This window comes from Neopsephotus bourkii, unplaced genomic scaffold, assembly GCF_033783945.1.
Source record: "Neopsephotus bourkii isolate Nb327-2 ecotype Australia unplaced genomic scaffold, CSIRO-AGI_Nbou_v1 NB_414, whole genome shotgun sequence".
Taxonomy (NCBI): Eukaryota; Metazoa; Chordata; class Aves; order Psittaciformes; family Psittacidae; genus Neopsephotus; species Neopsephotus bourkii.
In genome coordinates, this window is record NW_026900918.1 from 1,296,487 (window position 1) to 1,321,156 (window position 24,670).

General features: G+C 55.8%; 1 protein-coding gene across 6 annotated transcripts in view; it reads right to left on the reverse strand.

Annotated features, from left to right (window-relative positions):
- The window catches only part of SCUBE3 (signal peptide, CUB domain and EGF like domain containing 3), a 37,639-nt gene extending 14,075 nt beyond the window's left edge, over positions 1–23,564 (reverse strand). For 2 of the 6 annotated variants that reach the window (XM_061349458.1, XM_061349457.1), the window contains exons 1-7: positions 22,849–23,561; positions 13,933–14,055; positions 12,870–12,995; positions 9,252–9,386; positions 6,750–6,875; positions 5,489–5,605; positions 1,174–1,221 (exon numbers count right to left, since the gene is read on the reverse strand). In XM_061349458.1, the coding sequence (XP_061205442.1) occupies positions 1,174–1,221; positions 5,489–5,605; positions 6,750–6,875; positions 9,252–9,386; positions 12,870–12,995; positions 13,933–14,055; positions 22,849–22,951 (778 nt within the window). In that variant the 5' untranslated portion in view covers positions 22,952–23,561. Of the gene's footprint in view, positions 1–1,173; positions 1,222–5,488; positions 5,606–6,749; positions 6,876–9,251; positions 9,387–12,869; positions 12,996–13,932; positions 14,056–22,848 lie in introns of all 6 variants that reach the window. The other 4 variants (XM_061349461.1, XM_061349460.1, XR_009724896.1 and 1 more) reach the window with 3 other exon arrangements.
- Between the last annotated feature and the right edge of the window lie 1,106 nt (positions 23,565–24,670).

The window sequence follows — 24,670 nt, forward strand, 5'->3', positions numbered from 1 at the left end:
CACCCTTTGCTCATGAAGGGGCACCCTTTGCTGATGAAGGTGCACCCTTTGCTCATGAAGGGGCACCCTTTGCTCATGAAGGTGCACCCTTTGCTCATGAAGGGGCACCCTTTGCTCATGAAGGGGCACCCTTTGCTCATGAAGGTGCACCCTTTGCTCATGAGGGTGCACCCTTTGCTCATGAAGGGGCACCCTTTGCTCATGAAGGGGCACCCTTTGCTGATGAAGGGGCACCCTTTGCTCATGAAGGTGCACCCTTTGCTCCAGCTTCCCTGCACCTGCCAGGAAGCAGCAATCCCAGTGGGACTGCGGTCCCAGCAGTCTAAGGAGATAGTTGTGCTGTACTCAGAGGAATTACAGCCAGGTTGGCTGCAGTACGGTGATGGCGCAGAGCTGGGGTCCCTCCTTTTCCCATCCCTGTGGGAAAGGCTCTGCAGAGCCCCCCAGAAAGCTACCACTGGTGAGCCATGTGCCCACAGCTCCTCCTGGACATGCCAGGAGTCTCCATGCACCCATCACGTCCATGAGCAAGGTTCCCCATCACAGACAAGTCCCTGCACCATCAGACTGCCTCAGTTTCCTTGCTGGTGGAGCGGAGGCATCACCTTACCTTCATGGAGAGCTTAGAGACCTAAGAGGGCTTGCACAGAAATAGCTGGGGAAGCAGCCGAGGTGCCCAGCCCCATACAGGGTCATTGCAGCTCTGCCTGGGGCACCCTGAGGGTGACCGTCTATGAGCGGGTGGGCTCCGGAAGGGGTAACTTTGGGGACACACAGTGCAGAGAGGGGCATGAGCATCGCCCTCCCGACCCCACTGCCACCAGCAGCCCACCACTATCTCCTCTGGGAATTGCTTGGCATCCTGGGAAGGGATAACCATCGCCACAGCCACTGGAAAGTGGATTATCACCCCTTGCACCGGGCTGGATTGCCCAAAGCAACGCGAGAGCCCCCGCCTCATGCAAGTGCAGCCAGGGGAGGGTTTCCTGCAGCCAAGTCCTCCTGCAGGCCGAGGCCAGGCTCGCTCTGTGGGGTTACGAAGCAGCAGCGGGTTAGTGAGGCATGCGGTTAGCGCGGCAGCTCAGCCCCCCGAGCCCGGTTATGATCCCCATCCAGTTGGGAGACCAGCTACTGTTAGACCCCTCCAGAGAGATAGAGAACAAAGATATTTACCATTAGAAAACGTCTCAAGGATAACGTGTTGCTGGAAGTGTCTCTCCCCTGTTTATAAAAAAGTGATTTAGAAACAGTGTCCAGCAAGGAGCTCGGTTGGTGTCACCCGTCAATGGTTCCACTCCACCGCCTTTCCAGCCGGCTGGAAATCCTCCCTTTGGGGTTTGGCTCCCCCCCACCTCCCAAAAGAGCCCAAACCAGAGGTTTGGGTCTGGCACTGTCGACTCCTCCGTCACCCTGTCGGAAGCATCACCCCCTGTTCCACAGCCTCACCGAACCCCCTTGGGGTTGTGCTCTCTGGGTGAGAAGGAGGAAGCGCGTTGCAAGGAGCGTTAGTGCAGCCCGTTAGTCTGGGGAGCCGGGTCCTCACCGGTGTAACCCCCCACGTGCTGGGGCTGAATGCAAGCCCTGGTTGGAGCTCTAAGGACACTGCATGGCCTTGGGCTTTCTGAAGGTGACTCTGTCCCTCCAGTGGCACTTGCATCACTTGGACCTAGCAGCTAAGCCAGCGCTGAGCCCACATTTTGGGTGTGCTTGGGCTGCTCAGTATCACCCATGCACCCAGGTGCAGAGAGCCCCAGGGGGCCACAGCACAGCCCCAGGGTGCTGAGTGCCCAAAGGGTCATAGGGGAGCCTGGTAGGGAGTGAAAATGGCCAAGATGGGGCTGAGAGCAGCTTGGGCAAAGCCATAGACCCCCAAATTGGTGCAAAATGTTGGTGCTAAAAACACCCAGAGATCACTTTTGGGGCTTGTCCCAAAACCTTAGCATGAGCTTTGCCCTCCAAGGGAAACTGCCTGGCATCACCCACCTCCGAGAGAGTCAAAACCTGACGTTTGGGTCTGGTGCTATCAGCTCCTCCATCACCCTGTCTGAAGCATCCCACGTTCCACAGCCTGTCCAAACCCCCTTCGGTTTTGGGGGAGACTCCCATGGCTGGGAGATGTCCCTCCTTCATCCCAGACACTCCGGGGAGGGGACAGAACCCCACGGCACTGCTGCACTGAAGCCAGAGAGCCCCTGGCTGAGCGTGGGGTGCTCAGGGCACCCAGAGCCCATCACCCGAGCAGAGGCGAACGCAGCTCTGCTTCAGGAGAACCAACGCCGGGTCTGTGCGAGGAGAGGACAGTGCAAGGGGGAAAGGGGAACGGCAGCCCCCCCCTGTGCCTGTGCTGTGCAGGGGGCTCAGGCTGAGGGCAGGGATTCAGCAGCCGGGACACAGTGACCGCGTCTCCATGGGGAGTTTGATGTGTGCGGAGTGTGCATGCAATGCCCATGGCAAACCCACCTCATGTCCCTGAGCCCTGCTTTCCCCTTCCCAGAGCCTTCCTATGCCTCAGCCCCTTCCCTCCCCTGTCCCAGGCATTGACCTGCAGCAGGGTTCGGCTGCACAAAGCCAGAGCATCGGCGGAGCTGCTGCAAACTGCCCAGGCACGGGGCAGGAAATCAACCATAAAACTTGAGCTGGGTTTAGTTTCCTTCTCCATCTACTCGCGTTTCCTCCCCATCCACCTCCTCCTGCTCCTCCGGTGCTTGCCACAAGCAGGGGACAGCACCAGTCCCATTAAACCCCAAATATCACTGGGAGGGAGCTACAGTGATGCCCTGGCTTGCAAATCTTCCCAGGGAGCCAAAATCTGCATCGACCCCAGCAGCCTGGTTTGCATCTGCCCGCGGGCGCTGCACCCGAAGGGCGATTCTGTGGCCTTGCTTTTTATTTCCTTTGTGAAAAAGAGCTGCTTTTTTGAGCGTAAATATCAATATTTCGGGTCATTGGCCTCCCCTCCCCGCTCCCCCTCCTCCTCGAGACATGTTGGGAGCCATTAGGGCTGGCCCCGCTCTGCTCAGAGGCATGTTATTCATTATCTGCAGTTTTAAAAGCAGCAATAAAAAGCGGAAAAATGAAAAACACCGGCCTTGGGCTAATGAAACTGTCACTCACGGGGGCTGAGCGTGCTTCCTGCCGCGTGGTGTGATCTGAAGGGAACCTGGACCCGGGGCCTGCCCCCCCAGCCCATCAAACGCACCGCGTTCAATTTCAAAGCCCCCGGCCCGGGGAGCGAGTTTGTGTTTCCCCTGGCTGGAAACTTTATTCCCCTTGAAATGATGAAATATCTCCGAGGAAATGGGGAAGGGGCAGCGCAGGGAGCAGGGGGGAGGGGCTGTTTGCTGAGCCCCGGCCATAAAACAAGAAAGGGTGGTTATAAATATCCGAGCAGGTACCTGGGCTGTAAATCTGCCCCTGCGGGGCAGCCGCCGGCTCCCAGCGGCCGCAGCACAATCCCGCAGTGTTCCCGGGCTGGGGCTGGGGGCTGGGGTTCCCCTGGGAATGCGGGAGCCAGGCAGGCTCCTTCCTGCTGCGGAGCCAAAAGGGATGGGAAAGGGCTGGTGGTGGGTTTGGGGCTGGTGCTGCTCCTAAAATCCTTCATTGTGGTGTTTGAGTTCCCTCAGGACTACGGGTGACGGGAGAGCGGACGGGGATGGCAACTAAGGGCAACTAAGATGATGAAGGGAGTGGAGCATCTCCCTTATGAGGAAAGACTGAGGGAGCTGGGTCTCTATAGTTTGGAGAAGAGGAGATTGAGGGGTGACCTTATTAGTGTATATAAATATATAAAGGGGGAGTGTCCGAGGATGGAGCCAGGCTCTTAGTGGCAAACAATGATAGGACAAGGGGAATGGGTACAAATGGACACAAGAGGTTCCACTTAAACTGAGAAGAAACTTCTTCTCAGTGAGGGTGACGAACACTGGACAGGCTGCCCAGGGAGGTTGTGGAGTCTCCTTCTTTGGAGACATTCAAAACCCGCCTGGACACGTTCCTGTGTAACCTTATCTAGGTGTTCCTGCTCCGGCAGGGGGATTGGACTGGATGAGCTTTTGAGGTCCCTTCCAATCTCTAACATACTGTGATACTGTGATGTACCGGCTCTGGTGGGAGATGCCCTTCCAGCAGATACGGTGCATGGTTTGGGAACAAAGAGGAAGATTTTGGCCAAGGCCATGAGGATGAATGATTTTGGAAATCCCCAGATCCCACCATCCTGCCCATGGTACCCGCGATCCAAGTGCTGAGACTCTCGGGCAAAAACACCCCTCTGGAGCATCTCCCGAACCATGAGCTGCTTTGGGGAGCTGCTCTCCCCCCCACTGCACCCACCAGGTCAGGAGCACCCTTTTGGTGCCAAACCTCCAGGAGGCCTCATGCCAGCACAGACACCACACACACAGGGACCTCCCCCCAGGAGGAGCACAGCAGCTGATGCACCCCAAAGTCCCCTTTGGAGGAGCGCTCCCCACCCCGGGCACCACAATAACCCCCTGGTTATCGTGTCCTCAGCGGCTGGGATGGGATGCGGTGGCCACGGAAGCGAACACGAGGATGGCGGAGATGAGGGGCTGGTCCTGCCAGCTGCCAGGGGGGACTGGGATTAATCCTGGCAGCGGGCTGGGTGACAGCGGTGAGGGTAAGGTCACAGGCAGCTGAGCTGACAGGCAGGAGGGCTTTGATGAGCTGGTGGGGAGCAGCCAGGGGCTCGGGGGGCTGCTCACCCCGAGGATGGAGCTGTCCTTGGGAAGCTGTTCAGGCACAGCAGGGCCACAGGGAGCCAAAACCTCTCTCTCGCTTTCAATTCCTCTTTCATTTTTATTTTGCAATGAGAACTCAAATGTCTGGAGCAATTTGTGGACTTAATCACTCTCCAAATGCAACGTTCTTTTAAATCGAATCAGCTGTTCGGCAGCACGAGCATATGAAACCAGTAAAACTCCGATCTCTGTTTGATGTTCTACAATTTGAAAACACACGGAGGAAAAGGACAATTCTGGGGGTGGTTCACTTGTCAGGTTGTCAGGGGTTTGGGTTTTTTTTTTTGGCTAGACAATTGTTCCTGAGCCCAGGCTCCATGGTGCCAACTAAGAACAGATCACAGGGACTAAATCCATCCCCTCTGTCCCTCCTCAAATGCTGCCAGTGACAGCAACAGTCACAGCTTCTAGCATGGGGACATTCTCAGCCCTCTCCCTCCAGCAGCATGGAGACAGGCAGGGATCCCACTTGCACCCCAGCACAACAAACCAAACCCCAACCGCCCGCTCAAGCATCCCCGCAGCATCTTTTGCCCCTTGTGGATGAGCACCAGGGCATTCCCGTGGGTACCAACCCCATCCCTCACATCACCAAGGTTCTCCAATCTCAGCAACAGGAAACGCTGTGTCCCCAAAGCCCCTTCATCAGGCCAAGAGCAAATTGCCCAGGGAGGAAGAGGAGCCACCCCACACCCCAACCCACATCCCAGGCCATGGCTTGCACCTACCTATGCATGTCACCCCGTCGGAGTGCAGCAGGAACTTGACGTGGCAGCCACACTTGGGCCCCTGGTCGGTGTCGTCACATGTGTGCTGGCAGCCCCCATTCCCATAGTTGCAGGTCACTGGAGGAGGCAAAGAATCAGCTGTCAGCAGGGTCCCCAGCCCATTTCTTCCCCACCCAGCATCCTCAAGGAGCAGCATAAAGCCAGCTTGGAGAAACCTCATCCATAACGTCCTGGATCATTTCTAGAGCCCTTTGACTTTCCCTGCGGGATCTTGGTAGATGCAAACTGTGATGTGGTTTATAGGATGGTTATGGTTGGAAGGGACCTTAAAGCTCCTCCAGCTCCAACCCCTGCCACAGGCAGGGACCCCTTCCACTGGAGCAGCTTGCTCCAAGCCCCTGTGTCCAACCTGGCCTTGAGCAGGGATGGGGCAGCCACAGCTTCTCTGGGCACCCTGTGCCAGCGCCTCAGCACCCTCACAGGGAAGAGCTTCTGCCTTAGATCCAAGTTTCTCGTGTCTTCTCTTTGCTTATTTTCTAAATGCCACCGGTGGAGCCTGAGCAAAGGGGACCTGTGGGCTGGCTGCCCCTGCCCCTGGAATCTGATGTTACAAGGGAAGGGTGGGACTTTCCTGAGCTCTGGAGTGACTCAGGTGCTCCTGGGAATCCCTCTCAGCCCTTCCCAGAGGCACGGCATACTGTCCATTTACCATGGAGGGGAAACAGGCTCAGAGGATTAAAACTCCGTCTCATTTTACACATTTGCTGCATATAACAAAAGGAGAAACAAAAATAACTGCATAAACACATTCATCTCTATTTAATAACCCTGGCAATGCCAGTGAGATACTGGCAGGAGATGAGACGGGTTCAGAACACCATGACCCCTAGGGAAAGAATTCCTGTGCTCATCCTGTGCCAATTGCATTCTCCCTGCTCATCTCCTCTTTGGAAAGTGAGACTGGGGCAGGGACAGAGGATGCTACACCTCTGGGACCCCTTTAAGTGCCATTTGAGCCTGGTCAGCATAAGAGCACAATGTCCCATGGTAGAGGAGGATGCCAAGAGCATCCTCTGTGAGAGCAACAGAGGCAGAGCTGGGCATGCTGGAGGAAAATGAAGCCCAGAGAGCTTCAGACTCAATAAACCAATTGCTACCAGGGGGTCAGGGCTTTGCAGCAAGGCCAGGAGGTGTGTGTATCATGGAGACAAGGTTAGGGGTCCCCAGGAAACTGCATCCCCATCCCTGGAGCGCTCCTTACGTTTGCAGTCACGCTGGTTCTTGGTGAGCTCGAAGCCGGGGCGGCACTCGCAGGCGATGCCCCCTTTGGGGGTCTCCCGGCAGATGTGGGCACAGCCGTGGTTCTTGTTCATGCAGTTCATTCCTTCTAGAAGAGAGAAGGAAGCAAAGAAAAGCTCCAGAAGTTTGCTGGTACTGATCTGTGGTGGCAGAGGGATGTCTGGGCTGGGATGGGGAGGGGCACATGGAGGAAAACCTTGCAGTAGAACATTAATGGGTTCTTGCCTTGAAGAAGGTGTCTCAAAGGGCAGCACCTCCTGGCATGGAGCTGCTGTGGACAGAGCCACCCTGGAGCTTTCAACCTTTGATTCCCTCCCACCACCTCGGGCAAGACCCCGTTCCCACGTCTCCTTGAAGGAGGATGCTGAGAAGCACCAAGCATGCACTGGAATGGTTAAAAACCAGAGGCTGGAGCCTGTGGATGTCCCAGGTTGATCCTCATCACCTGCCCCACAGATCCCACCTAGCTTCAGGACAGGACCATCATCTCTAAGTGCAGTGGCAGTGAGCCCTCTGTCGTTAGAGCCTCCTGCCCCCAACCACACCAGCCCTCCCTTCCCTGGCCTCCACACTGGGGCTGGGAGCTTCCACCCTATGGGGAGCCCCAGTCCATCGCCCTGGCGTCCTCCAGGGTACCCTGGGGCTAGGATGCTGCTCTGAGTCCCTTGTCTCCACCAAGCCTTGCCCCAGGGACCCATGCAATGCCCCAGGGATGCCAGAGACAGCCAAGTGCTCTCAGCCTCTCCTCCAAGCAGCCTTTTTCTCTCAGTCTTTTTTACTGTTGTTCTTCACTGTGTGGCATCATCTCCATCACCCCGTACCACAGCGGACACAGGGGCCTCCGAGGCTGCCCCTGCCCTGCCGCACCCTTTGCCCCCTGGAGCTGCCAGAGAAGCCCCATCCCAACAGCGGGCTGCAGAGCTCCCTCAGTCACCCCGGCAGACGCAGGCTCTGCAGTCTGTGCCCTGGCTCCCTTCCAGGCCGGGGTGGCCGCACGCTCTGTTCCTACAGCTCCTCAGGCGCTTCCACCCGCGCCCAGCATCCTCCTGCGCCGCAGCACGCCAGCACACAGCGATTCCTCAGTGCCTAAAGCCCCTGCCTGGGGAGGGATGCACCCCTGGAGTCGTTCCTTCCCCTGCTCTTGCACCAGCACAAGGTGCTTGCACCTTTTCCTTTCGGTGACTCCACCGCCGTTGTTGCGCTGAGCACAACAGGCTTTAGAGGCACCAACACCCAGTGAGCCCCAGCCCTTGGGCTCTCCTCACTGGGGGGGACCAGCTGGTGCGAGGGAGAGGGTGGTGGTGCTGCAGGAGTGGGGTTCTGGGATCTATCACCCAGGTCTCTTACCCAGCAGCGTTTCATCCCCTGTGCATCAGGGGGGAGAGAGGAAAGCAAAAGCAGAATCAGAAAAGGAGAAAGATCAGAGGGAAAGGAGAAAGCCTCCTGCCAGGGTAGAGGAGAGAAACAAGGAGCTGGCAAGGACCCCAGAAGGAAGGAAGCAGCCATAACATTGAGGTTTAGCTCTCTAATACTGAATGCTTATGCCTTGGCAGTGCCCAAAAGCCAAGAGTAAAGTCAGAACAGGCTTTAATATCAGACCCCAGATTGTCCTCAGCTTTCTGCTTTTTCCAGGCTCACATCCCAGGGACCAGCTGCAACCCTCTCACCCCTCATCCTCCTGAGCCCAAGCTTGGGGACCAATAGCAGCTACAAGATCAATCTCAGGGTGCAGAAGCAACACAGACCTCCCCAGTACAACACCACTGTGCAGCTCAACAAATCAGCTCAAACACCAGGACCTGCATCCCTGTCCCCAGCAAGGGCCACCCACTGCGTCATGGAGAGGAAGGAGCAGCCAGCTCATCCCTCCTGGACACACAGGGAATAGGGATGCAGGAGATGTCACCACGGTTGAGCTGTCCCAGGCTGGGCAAGATTCCCAGGGGAGCTGGAGCGACTGATACAGCTGGGAAGGGGGAAGGAGGAAAGCGAAACTCAGCTGGCTTTGCTGAACAGCAGAGATAAAAGTCAGTGGAGATGCAAAACTCTCTTATTTCCTCCTATTTCGGCTGCGAGATTGCTCCAGATGGCAGCAATTTAGAACTGATATCGAGACGAAGGGCTTGGTGTTGCACGAGACCTGGCAGGAGAAGAGGAGTCTCACAGGGGGGTGTGAGCATCTCCAGGTACCCTTTATTTAACAAAACACTCTAGGTATAGGGTCAGCTTCCTCTGTCTGGGATTACTGAGCTTGACTAAGGGGCCTGAGAGGGATTTCTTAGAGATTTATGAGCCCCACAGCAATGTGCTCGTAATAAATTTCCTTTCAAATTTGCAACACCGAGAAGGGCGATGAACCAGCACCCAAACCCAACCCCAGACCCATACCCAGGCAGTGCAGGGTGGCCAGAGGTGACTGGTGTGTCCATTATGCAGGGGCTGGAGGGCAAGGCCATGCACTAACCTTCGGGGCGCTGGATGCAGGTGTGCTGGTTGTCACTGAGGAAGAAGCCCTCCCGGCAGAAGCACTCGTAGCTGCCCATCATGTTGACACAGGTCTGCTGGCAGCCGCCGTTGCCCTCCGAGCACTCATCCAGGTCTGCAAAGGGGACATGGAGGGAGGTGAGCATGGATCCATGGCACACAGAGGGCACGGGGAACTGCGTGTGACAGATTGACACCTCGTTTCTGCTTTACATCCATGATCCCCCAGCTAGAAGGAGATGCTTTAGGGCTTCAGGGGATGCAGAGGCCATGCAGCTTCCTCAGCTAACAGGTAAAAAAGGTCCAGCCTTGTCTGACAGAAGGGAACCCAAAACCACAGAGAAAGGGATTTTTCTTTTCCCATGACCCCCAAAGCACCCAGCACTGATACTGAAGGCAGCCCCCCCCCTTGCTCCAAGCCCTTCTGAGCCCGTTGCTGGCTGGGGATGCCTGCACTTCATTAGGGAGTGCTGGGAAACCTTAGCCCAGAGCCGGGATAATTATTTGTAAGGAGACTCAAACCCCCAGCAGCTCTGCTGCCCCCATGCCTGTTTCAGTTTAATGAGCCAAGGCTGAAAGGGGCTTGAGTTGTGCATCTGTGGAGGTGGCAATGCCCTTGCCCCAGGTTGCTCCTGCTCCATCCCTGCAAATCCCTTGTTTCATAGAATGGTTATGGTTGGAAAGGACCTTAAGATCATCTAGTTCCAACCCCAAACAAAGAGCAACTGCCTTTCCTATCTCCAAATGGTTTCTAGGGACAGTGGTCCAAGCTGAACTCATCAGTGCCCCAAGATGCCAGAGCAATCAGGACTTGGCCAGAGAATCAGACCCCTGCCCCTTCCACCCGCAGTCCCAGAGCTGGGTGATGGTGTCAGGATGGGGAGTGGGAGGTCCCGTGCCAAAGAAAACCTCCCATGAGCTTTAGTGTTGCAGAGCCAGGAAAGCTGAGTCCTGCCAGCACTGGCGGCTGGAAACACTCAGAGATGGACCATCCTGAGGGGGATCCCCCTGGGCCCCTGGCACTGCCCTCCTCCCTGAGTGGCACAGCAGGCACTAGAACCCCCTGCTTTGGAGCAAAGAGATGGATGGATGCATGGATGGATGGATGGGCAGGTAGATGGATGGATGGATGGATGGATGGATGGATGGATGGATGGATGGACAGGTGGATGGATAGATGGGCAGGTGGATGGATGAATGGATGGGTGGGTGGGTGGAAGGATGGATGGATGGATGGGCGGGTGGATGGATGGATGGATGGATGGATGGATGGATGGATGGATGGGTGGATGGATGGATGGGCAGGTGGATGGATGGATGGATGGACAGGTGGATGGATGGATGGATGGATGGATGGGCAGGTGGATGGATGGATGGATGGGTGGATGGATGGATGGATGGATGGATGGATGGACGGGTGGATGGATGGATGGATGGATGGATGGATGGGTGGGTGGGTGGATGGATGGATGGATGGATGGATGGATGGGCGGGTGGATGGATGGATGGATGATGGATGGATGGATGGATGGTTGTCCAAGCAGTGTGAGTGCCTTGCACTGTGCTCCCTGCCCCAGACAAGCCCAGGGAGATGCTGCAACCCTGGGGGATGGGAAAAATCCAAGCAGGACTACAGCTGGAAGCTGCCATGGGAGCGAAGCTCAGGAGCACCCCACAAAGCCACTGCCTTGGAAAGGAGGTGTTGAAAACATTATCTCCCACCCGGGTGCCCGCAGGGCAGGCTAAGGCTGACAGCCAGGCTGCAGCCAGACACAAAAAGGATGTCTTCTGTGATGGCAGGAGGCCTGCAGCTTCCTCTGAGGCTCATTCCAGCCAAGCTATGTGCTGCAGATGCCAATAACTCTTCTCAAATCCCCCCACTTATAACAAGGGCTTGAGGTCTTGCGACTTCTGCCTCAAGCTCTGCACGAACATGAGGAGGCAGCCGCTCAAACCCGACGGCTGGAACAAGACTCCGCCACTCTAATGCTTGTTTTATTAAATGCAACAGAGATGGGCAGAAGCCAGCAGGGCCGGTGTCAGGACGGGGGCTCCAATTCCTGTTCTGGTTCAAAAGGTTGCCTGGGGGGGGGTGGGGGGGGTGTGTGATGGGGGAGCCTACGGGCATGCCCTGACCCTCTCTGACCCATCTCCAGCTCAGCCACTGCTCTCAGCACCAGCAAAGCCTGGGCATGACCCTCTGCTGCGCTCTGCTTCTCTTCTTTTTGGCTAAGTAGAGATGCTTCAGGAGGATGGAGAAACCCACTGGGGTTCATCCCTGCTGCCCCCCCAAGAGTGGCTGCTGAACAAACCAAGCTGGAGCATGGAGGCTGTCAATATCCTCACCTGTAAAATGGGAGCCAGGGGATAAACCAGGCCCATCCTTACGGCAAAGCAACACAGAAATGCTGGGATAAACCTGCCCATCCCTACAGGAAAGCAACTCATCTGAGATGCTGGGATGAGCCGAGGAAAGGCTCCACGGGGGGAGCTGGGGCTGCCCCTCAGGTCCTCCCTTGTCCCAGCTGCTCCCCAGCCACCTCCATCCCCTCCCACCCATCCCTGTAAACACATGACGTGCGCGGCTCGCCGAGCCCGGCTTTCCTTTCTTCTCCTCAGGCTCATCCTCCCCGGGGAGAGGAAGGCAGAGCCGCCTCCTCCCAGCTGTGTAAATCTCCCCCCTCCCCGAGGAGGCTGCACAGATCCTGGTGCTGGTGGTTAATGCAAAGCGTATGTGTCCCTAATCCCTTCCCCTCCTCCTCCTCCCAGTGATGAGCTCATTAATGACCCTTCTGCAGACACTCATTAGGAACCAGCGTGAGCTCCAGGTAGAGGGCGGCTGGGTGGATCCGTGCTCCAGCAATTCCACCCGTGGGTGCTGGGGGAGGAAGCGGGCGCCGGGGCCGTGGGAAGCCCGGCCAGCCCTAGGGCTCTGCCGGGAGCTTTGGCTCTGCCGTGGCCGGATGGAGTTTGGGGCAGTGGGAAGCGGTGGGGAGGATGCGCGGCTGCTCCGTAGGCAGATGCCGGGTTTGTCTTGGCCCGGGGATTATTTACCCAGTCTCTTTGCTGGTTCCCATCCCCATCGGTTTGCTGTTAACTCATCTATTTTGGCAGGTGCAGGGCTGACCTCAAGCACGAGTGGCAGGGCCCGGGTGAGCCCCACAGGCTGGTCCTGCCCTGGGCAGCACAGAACTGCCGGCACTGCCACTCACCACAGCAGGATGCAGCTGTGGGGAGGCTGTGGCTCACACACAGCATCCCCAAACCCAACCTTCCCAGTCTTGCCTTACCCCGAACTCCCCCAGTCTATGGATGAGCTCATGGAGCAAGTTTTTCTCCCAGCATGGAGCATCATCCCTCAGCATCACCCCTGTGCAATGGGGAGCAATCCTGTCCCCAGCGAGCCATCACGGCATGGGACATGTCTGCTGCTGGCACCCTGCAAGTGCCACTGTGGCCCCCTGGCTCTGAAACTGGTCTCGGGGGTTTAGAGCCGAGAAGGTGCACAGTAAAGCAAGCCAGCAGGCTGGTGCCAAGGTACCAGGGCTGCCGAGTGGTTGTGACATGCCAGCATCCCACCAGCATGCTGGGGCCTCACCTAGGCAGTTGTGTCCGTCATGCGCCAGGCGGAAGCCGTCGTAGCAGGTACAGCGGTAGTTCCCGGGGATGTTCACGCACTCGTGGACACAGCCTGCATTATCCTCCCGCTCACACTCATCAACGTCTGGGGAGAGAGGAGGCAGGAGAGCTGCAGGGCTGCCCAAGGAGATGGCCAACCCTCTGCATGGGTGCTGAGCCCCATTTCCAGTGTGTCTGCACCCAGCTGATGTTGCATCCTGAGGTCTCTGCTTATTCGAGCAGGTCCCCAGCTCTGTTATCACCTACAGTATCCCTCCACACCCTGCAAAACCATCCCTGTCCGCACCCTAGACTCCCAGCTAACCTGACAGCCTTGGCACAGCACAGTGCACTGGGAGTCCCAAGGGATTTCCCACACTGGTGGGCAGAGGAGCGCGTCTCCATGGCAAAGCCCTGCTGTGCATGGAGCGCACTTTAATCCCTCTGCTATTTGCAGTTAGCCCGTTCTGACTCTGGACCCACTCTGAGCAGAGCTGGGAATTCCTCCCCTGTGCCACTCCTGCTTTTCTGCTGCTGCTCCTCCACAGAGCCCGTTTTCATTCTGTGTCCAACTTGGCTGCATGTATCTCCATCTACATCCATATCTGTATCATCTATATCTCCATATATTATTTTATATTATTATTCTATTTATATTATTTTAGCTGCTAGGCCAGTTCTGCAGCCTCTGGGTTGGAAACCCTGCAGCAAAAAGCACACAGCTTTGTATAAAACAAGCCTCAGGTGATCTCCCAGGGACTGGGCAGCCTCAGTCTTGGAAATGCTGGGATAGCACAGAAGGTGCATGGCGGCTGCCACTGCCACCAGCAAGGACAGCCATACCCCTCTCCATCCCCAGGCACTGCGGTGTCAATAGGCCAGGAGTTTAGAGCAGAAAAGGGGACTAAAACACGTGCAGTGTGCTGGGGTGAACCAGCTCTCTGCAAGGGCAGGGACGCTGCTGAAGGGCCACTGCCAGCTCTGACCTGCTGGGGCTGTCACTTGTTGGGCAAGTGCCACTGTTGGTGGTGGTGTGCCCCTACCTTTGCAGTGCTTCCCGTCGCCGGTGTAGCCAGATTTGCAGATGCACTTGTAGGACTTGGGGGTGTTCTGGCAGATGGCATCGATGTGGCAGTTGTCAGTGCCCTCCACGCACTCATCGACATCTGCAAGGGGAGAGGCAGGGGAGCAATGGGGAGAGCTGGGGGGCTCTGCCCCACTGCCCCACTGGAGCCACTGCTTGAGGGATGAAACCAAGCAGCGCTCCAGCTCCTCAACCAGCCCATGACCCAGAAAGGCTTGAGGGAGCAGTGCAGTACACCCAGCCCTGACACAACAGGTGATGGGCTCGCTGTGGGACATGGTGCATCACTAGGTCCACTCATGAGCCTATGTCCCCACTCTCATACAAACCACCCTGAAACTCCCTGACCCTCTCACATGTCTGATGGTAGGAAACACTGCTTAGCTGCCCAGAGTCCAGGCTGGAGCCAGTCCAGGGAGAGGTGAAAGCCTCTGTCTCCCATTAGCCATTTCCTGAGCTGACCAGTCACCCAAATCATCATCATCACTTTCTATTCCTAGGTGCAGAAGAATGTGCAGGAATTAGCAGGAACCATGCTACATAAACCTGGGAGCCGGCAGTGGGAAGCAGGAGGGAGAACTGTGAAAACATCAAAGCTTCCTTGGGGACACGGCCAAAATCTGCATCTTCCCCATCCCCCTTTTGCCCCTCAACCCACTTAACCGGTGTGCAGCACCCTGGTACCCAGAGCATGCCATCTGGAGCACTGTGCACAGTGATGGACTCAAATGGGGATGCCCAAGGGTTTGCCACGGCAAGAGGCTGTGGGAATGGAGGTTTTAATGGTATTTGGGAAACAGGGGAGCCTTGAGCACGTGGAGCAGAGGTTTATGATGCAGAGGCTGCTCACCTGGCTGCTCTCTGCCTTCCCTCCCAGGCAGTAAGGGAGGTGTGGTGCACCGGAGCGCGCACATCCCCTCTCTGGCTGCCAAGGCCTGCCAGGGTGTAAGGCAGCTGAGTGCCCCTGGCAGGGGAGGTGCGTGCTGAGCATCACCCACAGCCCTTCAGGCACGGGCAGGGCTCCCTGAGCACCCTGAGCTCTGACTCCACCAGCACATGGGAGCGTCAGTTCTGCTCCTGGGGATATTCACCTCCACCACCTCCCACTGGGATGGGGAGGCTCTCACCAGGGAAGGGGGATCCCAGGGGCCTTCCAGCCTCCCTGTGCCCCAGAAAGAGAAACCCGAGGCCGAGAAGCTCTCAGCTGCCTGCAGAAAGCTGCTCCAAGAACATGAACCAAGCGGCGGGTGGGCAGGCAGCCCTGCCAGGATGGGGGCCACGGGAGCATCATCCCGAGCCTTGTCCCAGCCATCCTGGAGGCTTTCTGCCGGGAGCTGTGAGTCAGGGGGGGTGCAGGAGAGCTCTGCCTCCGCACCGGGGAGCCGGCACGTGCCTGCGCATTGGATAAATATTTACAGCCCACATTCATATTTGTTATTTGACATTAGCCATGGCCCGCGGCCACCACGGCCTCCCCGGGGCCATCCATCACTGCCTGGAGCTTGACCCACTGCGGTGGGAACCATGGAGGGCTTGCACAGGGGACCAGCACCCTGCGTCCAGCACCCGCTGTGCTGTGACCACCCCAGCACCCAACAGCATCCTTGGGGAGAGGCTCACAGCCCTGCACAGGAGTCCTGTGGGTCCTGGGAGGGGCTGTTCTCCCTCTGGGGTGCTGAGCATGGTGCAGGTTTGGTTCCTCCCCAGACAAACTTCACATTTGGCTGCAAACCCCATGGCACGGCTGCACCGCTGCACTCCTGACCCACCTGCAAAGGCCCCATCCTCCAGACCAAAAAGCATGTGTAAATAATCACTGGTGGATAAAACCCTGCAAAAGCCACAGGGAGCAGAGCTTGCTCCTTCCCAACCACGTTTTCAGGCTCAAAAGGGCCTTTTGCCACAAGAAGCACTTCCACCACCCGTTAGTGCTGTTTGGCATCACCGCCTCCAGTGACTTCACCTCCGGCTCCTGCATCCCTCACCGGGGCTCCCAGGTGGGTGGTGGGAGGATGCTGCGCTGGAGCAGGGGGATGTGAGTGGGATGCTGAGTGCTCACTGCTCCACAAGCAGCAATGAGCACAAGGAGTCCACAGCAACATGGGCAAAGCTGAACCAAAGATCTACTGCATTTGCAGATACTGGACCTGACCCTAAGGATTCAGAGCACTCCCTCAGCTCTTCCCCTATCAGGTTATAAATCACACCTTGATGCTTCCAGCTGATGGTCCCAAGGGGAGAGTTGCTGGGTCCCAGCACCCCAAGCACTCACCCTGACATCCAGGTGGGATCCAGCATCCGAACAGTACAGACCAACCATCAACCCCATCTCCTTCTGCTAAAAACACATCAACCATCACATCACTGATGTTTTCCCACCCTTTGGCCAGAAACCTCACTTTCTGGGGGAGGGTTATTTCCTATTTCTTTTTCCTCCTGCTCCCCCAAACTCAAGGCAATGGATGAGGTCTGTGCAGCACTGGACACAACGCCACATCTCCCCCCCTCACACATGTGCATTATTGGTCTTTTCTATCTTTTTCTTTTCCATTCTGTAACTTCAAGAAGTCTCTAACTTTGGAAAGATTACACAGAAGTACAAAAGAAAACATTATACATTTGCCACTCTGTAATTTTTCCAAAGCTGGAGACATTCCGAAAGGTTATGGGATCATAAAAAAAAAAAAGGAAGAAAAAGGGGGAAAAAAAGTGTGTGTGTGAGTGTGTGGGAAGGGTGACTAAATACCCTCCTTGGGACCCCAGGAGCCATCCTAAGACTGGCAAAGACCCTAACGTCAGAAGGCTGAAGTTTTGGCTCCTCAGAAGTATCCTCCCAAAATGATGGAGTGAATTAAAAAAAAAGAAACCTCTGAAAAACCATAGTTTTGCTTTTTTTTTGTCAATGTAACTGGTGTTTTCCCACCAAAGGGCAGCTCGGTTGTTGGGACAACCTGCTTTTCCCACAGGAGAATATAATCCATCCAGAAAAAAAGCCATTGGCTGTGCTGCTGCAGGTGCTCCAGGGATTTCACATTCAAGCCAAGCAAAGAGAAGATTTAACAAAATACATCACAGAATGATAGGATTACAGAATGGTTTGGGTTGGAAAGCACCTTCAGATCATCCAGCTCCAACCCCTGCTATGGGCAGGGATACCCTAGACCACATTGCCCAAGGTGTTGTCCAACATGGCCTTAAACTCTGCCAGGGATGAAGCATTTACCACTTCTTTGCGCAGCCTGTTCCGGGGCCTCACCACATCCTTACTGATGTTCCCATCTCCATGTGTTCTTGCAGACTCCTCACTGGGGTGCACCCTGCTCATCCCACTGCTTGGGGAGACCTTCTGAAGTCCAGGTTCCAAACCCATGTGGGCTTTTTGGGGGAAACCAGCCAGCCTGCAGACCTGCATCCCTCCCTTGCCCTGCTTGGATGGGCAAGCAGAAACCCTTTATCACCCCAAGCTGCCTGAAACAAGCCCAGACCTGGCAACAAGACGGATACATCATGCCTCAGATAGATGCCCCATCCCTGGCAGTGCTCAAGGCCAGGCTGGACACAGGGGCTTGGAGCAAGCTGCTCCAGTGGGAGGGGTCCCTGCCCGTGGCAGGGGTTGGAGCTGGAGGAGCTTCAAGGTCCTTTCCAATTCAAACCAGTTGGATTCTATGAAATCCCCAGAACTGGGGCACTTTGCTCTGGGTGAGATATTGAACACTGATGAAGATGTCACATCCTGGTGGAGACCCAAGGTCTGACCCATGTCCAGTGGTCCCCGCTGCCATGCTCTGGGGTGAATTGGGACTCCTCAGAGAGCAGGAGCATCCTTGCCCCACTGTGCTGGGGAGTTTGTGATGCAGGGCAGGAGGCTCCACGCTCACCCTGCGCCTCGGGCAATGTTTTTTCTTCCGTTGTGGGTGGGATTTTCCAGCACTGGCTGTTGGGCCCCGTTCCGCTCCAGCTGCAGCTTTATTCTCCATTTCAAAGGCACTGGAGGCAGACGGTTTCAACGCCACTGCCATTTCGAGCGTGCCAAAAGTGGGGGGACCGCCAGCCCCCCAGGACCGGGGTGCACCCATGGGGGAAGAGAAGGGCTTTGACTGAGTCTCTGGTGCTGCAGCAGGTCCCACATTTGTGCCCATCCCTGTGGCGTCGCGCCGCCGGCGATGTGTGCCATAAAGCGACAGCTCATATATTTTTAGAGCCTGGATTGAGGCTCTTTCCTCACTTTCTTATTTTGTTTAAAACAAGAAAAATAATAATAAAAGATGGGGTTTTATCCATAGGCTGAAAGTCCAAATGAATTTGAGGAGGAGGCGAAGACAGGGCAGCAAGAACTCACCAGAAACCCCCTAAACACACCAATCCACTGTCCTTTTCCCCCTCTTCTGCGAGCACTTCAGCTCTTGCTTTCAACTTAATTTTATTCTTTATTTTTATATCGGCATATATATTAACAGCCTGCCTGTATAGGGATGTGTGTGTAGCTGTTGGCAGGCACGTGGAGTTTCCACTCGGCCTTAATGCCAAATTAAAGCTTTATAACTTCAGTAGCTCTTTTTACCAGGGTATTAATAACCACCTCAGACACTGTGGTGCAGTTTATGAAGCATTTGTTTGCCCGGGGAGCTCACGAGGGCAACTCGTGCTGCGCTGCAGCGGGATGGGCACAGGGCACGGCCACGGGCAGTGGTATCCCACTGGGAAAGGAATGGGAGCCGCGGGCTGGACAGAGGAGAGGAAGAGTCTCCATGGGATGGCTTTGTGTAAATTGGCCAAATACGCATCATCTGAACTCGAGATCTAACTGGGGTGTTCAGTGATGGTTGGTGCAGGGATGCGGTGCCCGTGGTCCCTGGTAGAGGGATGTCTGCACCTCACCAGCCCCACTGCTGGAGCCCGGTGCTCCATGCCTAAAAGCAGGTGGGAGCTGGTGGATGCAGCCACAGTACTTGGCCCTGTGGATGGAGCACACATGAAGGATGGGGAACCACAAGTCACAGTGGGGACCTGACGGGGTTCACATCCTGGTGACCCCACTGGCCCATACCCAGACCCTGCTCTGCACCCCTCGCCCCAGGTTTTGCTTCCCCAAAGCTCCCAGTGCCCCCAAAGTGGTTTTTTCCCCCTCACTGATGCATCCCATTGCTCTGAGGGCAGGGTTGGGTTGAGGTCCTCAACACCTGCACGAGCCCGGGTCAACCTGATGGATCTGAGATCCACCACCACCAGCATCCCCTGGGGTGGGAAATGCTCCTTCTATCCCCATCCCACCTCCGAGCCAACCCTGGTCACTCAGTTCAGTTGTGATCCCTCCAAGGAGGGTTTGATGCTCCACACCAGCAGTGTGCTCATCTCCCATAGGAACTGCTGTTGCTGCTGTTGTTCATTTGGCTTATCAAGCTGCCCAAAGCTCGCCTTTAAAAACGTGTGTGTTTGGTTTTGGCTTTGGGAGCAACAATCACATCTCCAGCCCATCCTCACTGAAACACAGAGCAAACTTTATTTGCCATCCCAAGCTTCTCCTAAAGCCTCTCAGGGGACTTATAACTTTGGAAGGGAAGGTTAAGGTTATTCATGCACAGTTTTTTCCTAAATGGATGACTCCGGTACGACCATCTGGCAAAGGAAAAGCCTCTATAAACCTAAAAGCGAAACCCCTCCTGAGCAGTTTGGAGGCAGCAATACATCCCCACTGCAAGACTCAAGGTGTCTGAGTATTTACACTCCCGTTGGCAGTTACAAAAACCCCCTCTTCTTCCCTCCTTCCTACTCCCCCTTTTCCCCTGTTTAATCTCGGTACAGGCACGTTGGACGCCCTCAGTCAAAGCTCTCCTTTGAACTGCTCTATGGTGAAATGTTTACAGTTTTACATTTCATATTTCAGAGGGGCGGAGGGGACAGGCACAACAGTCACACACTGTGAATGCACGAGAGGGAGGGGAGCGGGGGCCGAGGGGAGGAAGTTCGGGGGAGGTGGGAGGGGAGTCAAACAGCATCTCTGCTGCCATTGGAAAAACTTAGACTCCTAATATATATATATATATGTGTATAAAAGGAATCTGGTGGTGTAGGCTCTGCAGGTGCATCCCAGCCAAAGCCAGTCCCCGTGTTGGATGAGGGCTTCATCCCAGAGCTCTAATCATGGGTGACCATCACACTGCGCTAGGGTCGTGGTCCCACTTCGGACCCTGCACTGGGTGCGTGGCTGGGCTGTGGGAGTGCCAGAGGTTGCAAACTGGGGTGCCCAGGGAGATGCTGCCTCTCCCTCCCGGCTCTGCTCTCCTGGCCTCATTCCTGCAATTTGGTTTCAGGAAACAAGTGGTGAATCCTGCACCGTGTCTCCAGTTATGGGGATGCTGCCAGCAGAGCGTGGCAGGGCCGGATCCAGGCCCTCGGTGGTTTAGATCTGCCAGCCCTCAGGCTCCATCACCCTCAGCACACAAGGCAGGACTGATGCTGGCAGATGATGGGCAAGGGCACTGCTCTGCTGACAGGCTCCTCTGCCTGGCAGGCTGTGGGATGTACTGATGAGAACAGGAGGGGACTGGGGGGACACTACTTGCCCAAAGACCAGGGAGCCATGGGTACAGCAGCAGCCTGGGGCTGTTTGGACACCTTGGCAGGGGGACCACAGGGTGGCTTCATCCCAGCTGAATGCACGTTGGGAGCTTCCCCGGGGTTCCTTGGGTTTATACTGTCTGTTCTCTTCTTGAAAGCTTTCCTAGCCTTAAACTGACCCAATAAACCCTGCAGACAGGCAGGTCCCCTGGCAGACACCCTGCAGGCCCAGCGAATGGCTCTGCTAAATCCTTCCTTCCCTACAGACTAAACTTCCCAGGGTAATTCAGAGCGAGCAATGAGCCAGCGAGCCCTACCCACAGTGTGATGTTAGCACAGCAAAACAAACCCATCTGATGGAAGAGAAGCCGTCCCCAGCCCCTGACAGTCACCCAGTGAGGTGGGAGGGTGCTGTGTACCCCATCCTTGGGGTATCACCCCACAGATGCAGGGGGGAGCGTGATGCTTTCAGAAATACCCTACTAAAACATGCCCAGGCACACGGGGTGGCTTCGAAGAGCTCCACAACACTTGCACACACAGAAAACCAGGTAATACTGGGTTATAGAAAAAGTGTGGGGTGATGCTGGGGCCACAACTTCAGCCTCATCCCAAAAGGTCCAGATCCACCGCTGCCCTGAGCCCGCACACACCCACAGGCACCAGCCTTCACCCTTCTCTCTCCAGCCCTCAGAACCCCACGGCAGCAGCTCCAGGGATGAATTCTCCACCACAGCCCCCCCCACTGCAGTGTCCGGACCCCCCAGCTCCGCTCCGTGGCTCCTCCAGGGGCTGGGATGCGCCAGCAGCATCCCGGGCACACGGCGGGTGACCTCCCCCGGTGCAGGATTGAGCTCACCTCTCTCCACCCCCACCCCACCCCTCTCCTTCCCCGAAGGGATCTGTCAAGTCTCTGCACGATGGAATTTTACTTTGCTATTTTAATGCAATTCTGGCTCAGGCTTAAATGGAACTGGAAACCAAAAGGCCTTAATAAATAAATATTATGATAAGAAATGAAAGCAATGCATACACTCAAGATAATTGGGGGGGGGGGGGAGAGAGATAGAAACCTAAGCATTCCTTTCTATGCCTAAATCATAAAGCTTTACATGAAGCTGGATGCCTTCCTACCAAACCTTTGCCCTGGAACACGTCCCCCGTGCTTGCCCAGACTGCCCTCCTGAAAAGTCTCCTATTGTTTAAGAAACACTTTAAGCCAGATAAGACAATAGCCTTGAAATTCCTTCTAACTTTGTCGGTGACAGGGCTCAGGGCGACCATGCACAGGGCTGAAACACTCTTACAAGAGCTCTCTAATCCTATCCTGTGCTCCTATATTTCATTCACACTCTATTTAATCTCGCCGTACACATAAATGCGCAGCTACTACAGCAGCAAGAGCCAAAGCTGGGTTGGATAAACCTTGCACACTGTGGAGTGCTATGGAAAGAAACACCACAAAAGAAACGAAACCCCAACAGATACACAGTGGGGAGTTAAGAGGAACCCCCCTTGAGCGAGCCAAGGGGATCCTGCACATAGGGCTGTGTGTGTTTGGGTGCGTGCGCACGCTCCTGCGCGTGTGTAAGGGGAAAAAAACCGTGCTAAATATAGAGGTGCTATAGAAAACCTAAGGTATAGCTTAGACCATACATAAAGCTGTATGTGTGTGTCTGGGATGGAGAAATCAAGGCTCAGTTCCGTGAGTGGTGGGGCAGAACGCCTCAAGTTGATAACGCTGGGACAGACCTCTCTCTTTTTGCCAGAGATCGGGAAAGAGCTCCTGTATTTTTCAGGCTTTGCTGTGTTCAGCCCCCCCACCCCCCCCCCATAGCACTGGAGATTCAGCCCCTGCCTGGGTACAGCACACACAGCCACAGACACAACCTCCTGCCTTACGGACATCACGGTCTCTTCCCTCCAACCCAGCCCCAAAGCAGCCCTGGGGGTGTGATCCCATCCCACGGACACCCTACCCCCGAAAAGCCCCCCCAAACAGCCGCATTTTCCCTGCCATGGGTGCAGACTTCTTCGCCCACCCAAATTTTCTGCCTCTGCACCCCCTGCCTTGAGGGGAAGCGTCCGAACCAAAACCTGAAGTGCAAAAAGCACAACTCCTGAAAGAGTTTACAGAAAAACAACCCCAAAGCAAAGGCAGCAGCAAGAATATCTGCAAGCACCATTTCACATCCCCTGCACTGTTCCTTGTTATTGCTGCTAATTCCTCCAGCCTGCATCTAAAAACCCCCATCTAAAGAGGTCCTAACGCACGCATCGAACAGCAACCCTTCGAGCTGGGGAGATTTTCTCTTACCTTGACTGGCTTTATTTGCCAGCGTGTTTCCAGAGTGCAGGAGAAAGAAAAGGATGGAAAATCCAGCAAGCTGCAAAGCTCCCATTGCAATCCCAGTCTGCATGGAGGAGTAAGGGGCAAGACGGGGGGGATTTCCAGTGCTTTAAAGGAAACAAGAGGCTGAGCATGCGAAGGAAAATCAAGGGGAGGAAGGGGCTCTCTTCTTGCCGTGTGTGAGACAGAGGGAGGGAAGGGAGCTGAACTGATGGGAAAAGCTGCTCTGGGTTCAGTTTGGGGCTCTTGGTGTTGCTAAAGAGGAGAGAGCGAGGGAAGGAGACCCAGGGCAGTTGGAGGAAAGTGGACTCTATCGCCCTCTCTCTGGCGGCCGCTCTGATCCCTTCTTCTCTCCCTTTTTTTTCCTCCCCCCCTTAAATAATCCCAGCCAATTCCAGTTTTGCAAGAGAGCAGCAGCAGGAGCAGGAGCAGGAGCAGCAGCGCTGGAGGGGGGAAGCAGGCGCCTTGCCCTGGTGCTGGGGACCTGAGAAAGGGGAGTGGAAAGGAGAGCCCCATCCAAGCAACGCCCTTTTCTCTCTCTCTCTCTCTCCCAGCCTTTCTTTCTTTCTATTTGGCTTTGGTTTACTCCTTCCCGGCTCCCCCCTCCCTCGTACCCCCAAGGCTGGGCTTTGCCTGCAGGAATTTACAGTCTACTCTGGAGGAGAAGGGCCAGTAGCCATGGAGACTGCTTCCCTGGGAGCAGGGAGGTCAGGCGGAGACCAGGGGCGATCAATGCATCAATGCAAAGCCCCCCGCAACCCCCAGACCCACCTCGCAGCCCCTCGGCCACCGAAGGCTTGGGGTGGTGGCAAAGCGGGGGGGGGGGGGGCATTCAAGGGGAGGTGTATGGCACGGGAAAAGGCAATGGGGGGAAAAGGGGAAGGAAAAATACACACACACACACATATATACACACACATGTAAGAAAACCCCATAAACCAGAGTTTGCAGATGGCACAACCTGGCCGGGCTCAGCGGCTGTGGGAGCATCTTGGGGTGCTGCGATGGTGGGATTTGGGATCAGAAAGCAGCTCTGCTATTTGTAAGAGAGAGGTGGGGAAGGAGGGGCTGGAAATAAGGGTGGAAGGGGGAAGAAAAAAGACCTTTTGAGTATCCCGGGGGTGTTGTTTGCTCGGAGGAGCCTTTCCCAGGCTGCCCCCCTGCAGCCCAGGGGTGCAGAGGGACCCTCTGCCATGCCCCATGACTGCCCCTGCAATGGGAGCTGCTGGCACCATCTCTGTTCCAGGGTGTTCCTGCTCCCTGAGGCAGGAGAGGCATCATCAGCTGGGAAACTGCAGCGGGAGATAGGGCTGGGAGCTGGGAACGTAGCCGGGATTAAGGTTTATGGTGATTCCACCTGCTCAGGAACATGGGGTCCCATGGAGCCAGTGGTCATCCTGCCCATGGGGTCCTCCCAGCCCACCCTGCTGCCCCTGTAGCCTTTCATATCCCCTTTTGTCCTAATGATACAATAAAGGGGGCTGGAGGTGGTGGAAGGTGTCCAGCTAAGCCAAGGCACCAGCTCTCATCTTGCTGTGGAGAGAAGGGGAGGGACCTCAGCTGGACAGGAGGATACTGAGGAGTCTCTGGGTCTGGTTATGCTTTCCCTACAGAAATGCCTTGGGCTGCCTTCATGGGATCTTCCCTCAGGGGGTGGGTTTGCAAGAGCAGATATGCTTCAGACGGGGCAGATGCAGCATGGCTGGCCCAGGAGAGCATCCCATGTGGAAACCAGGAGCTCATCCACACACTGGGTCTTTCCAAAGGCAGAGGCCAAGTGTTAGACCCT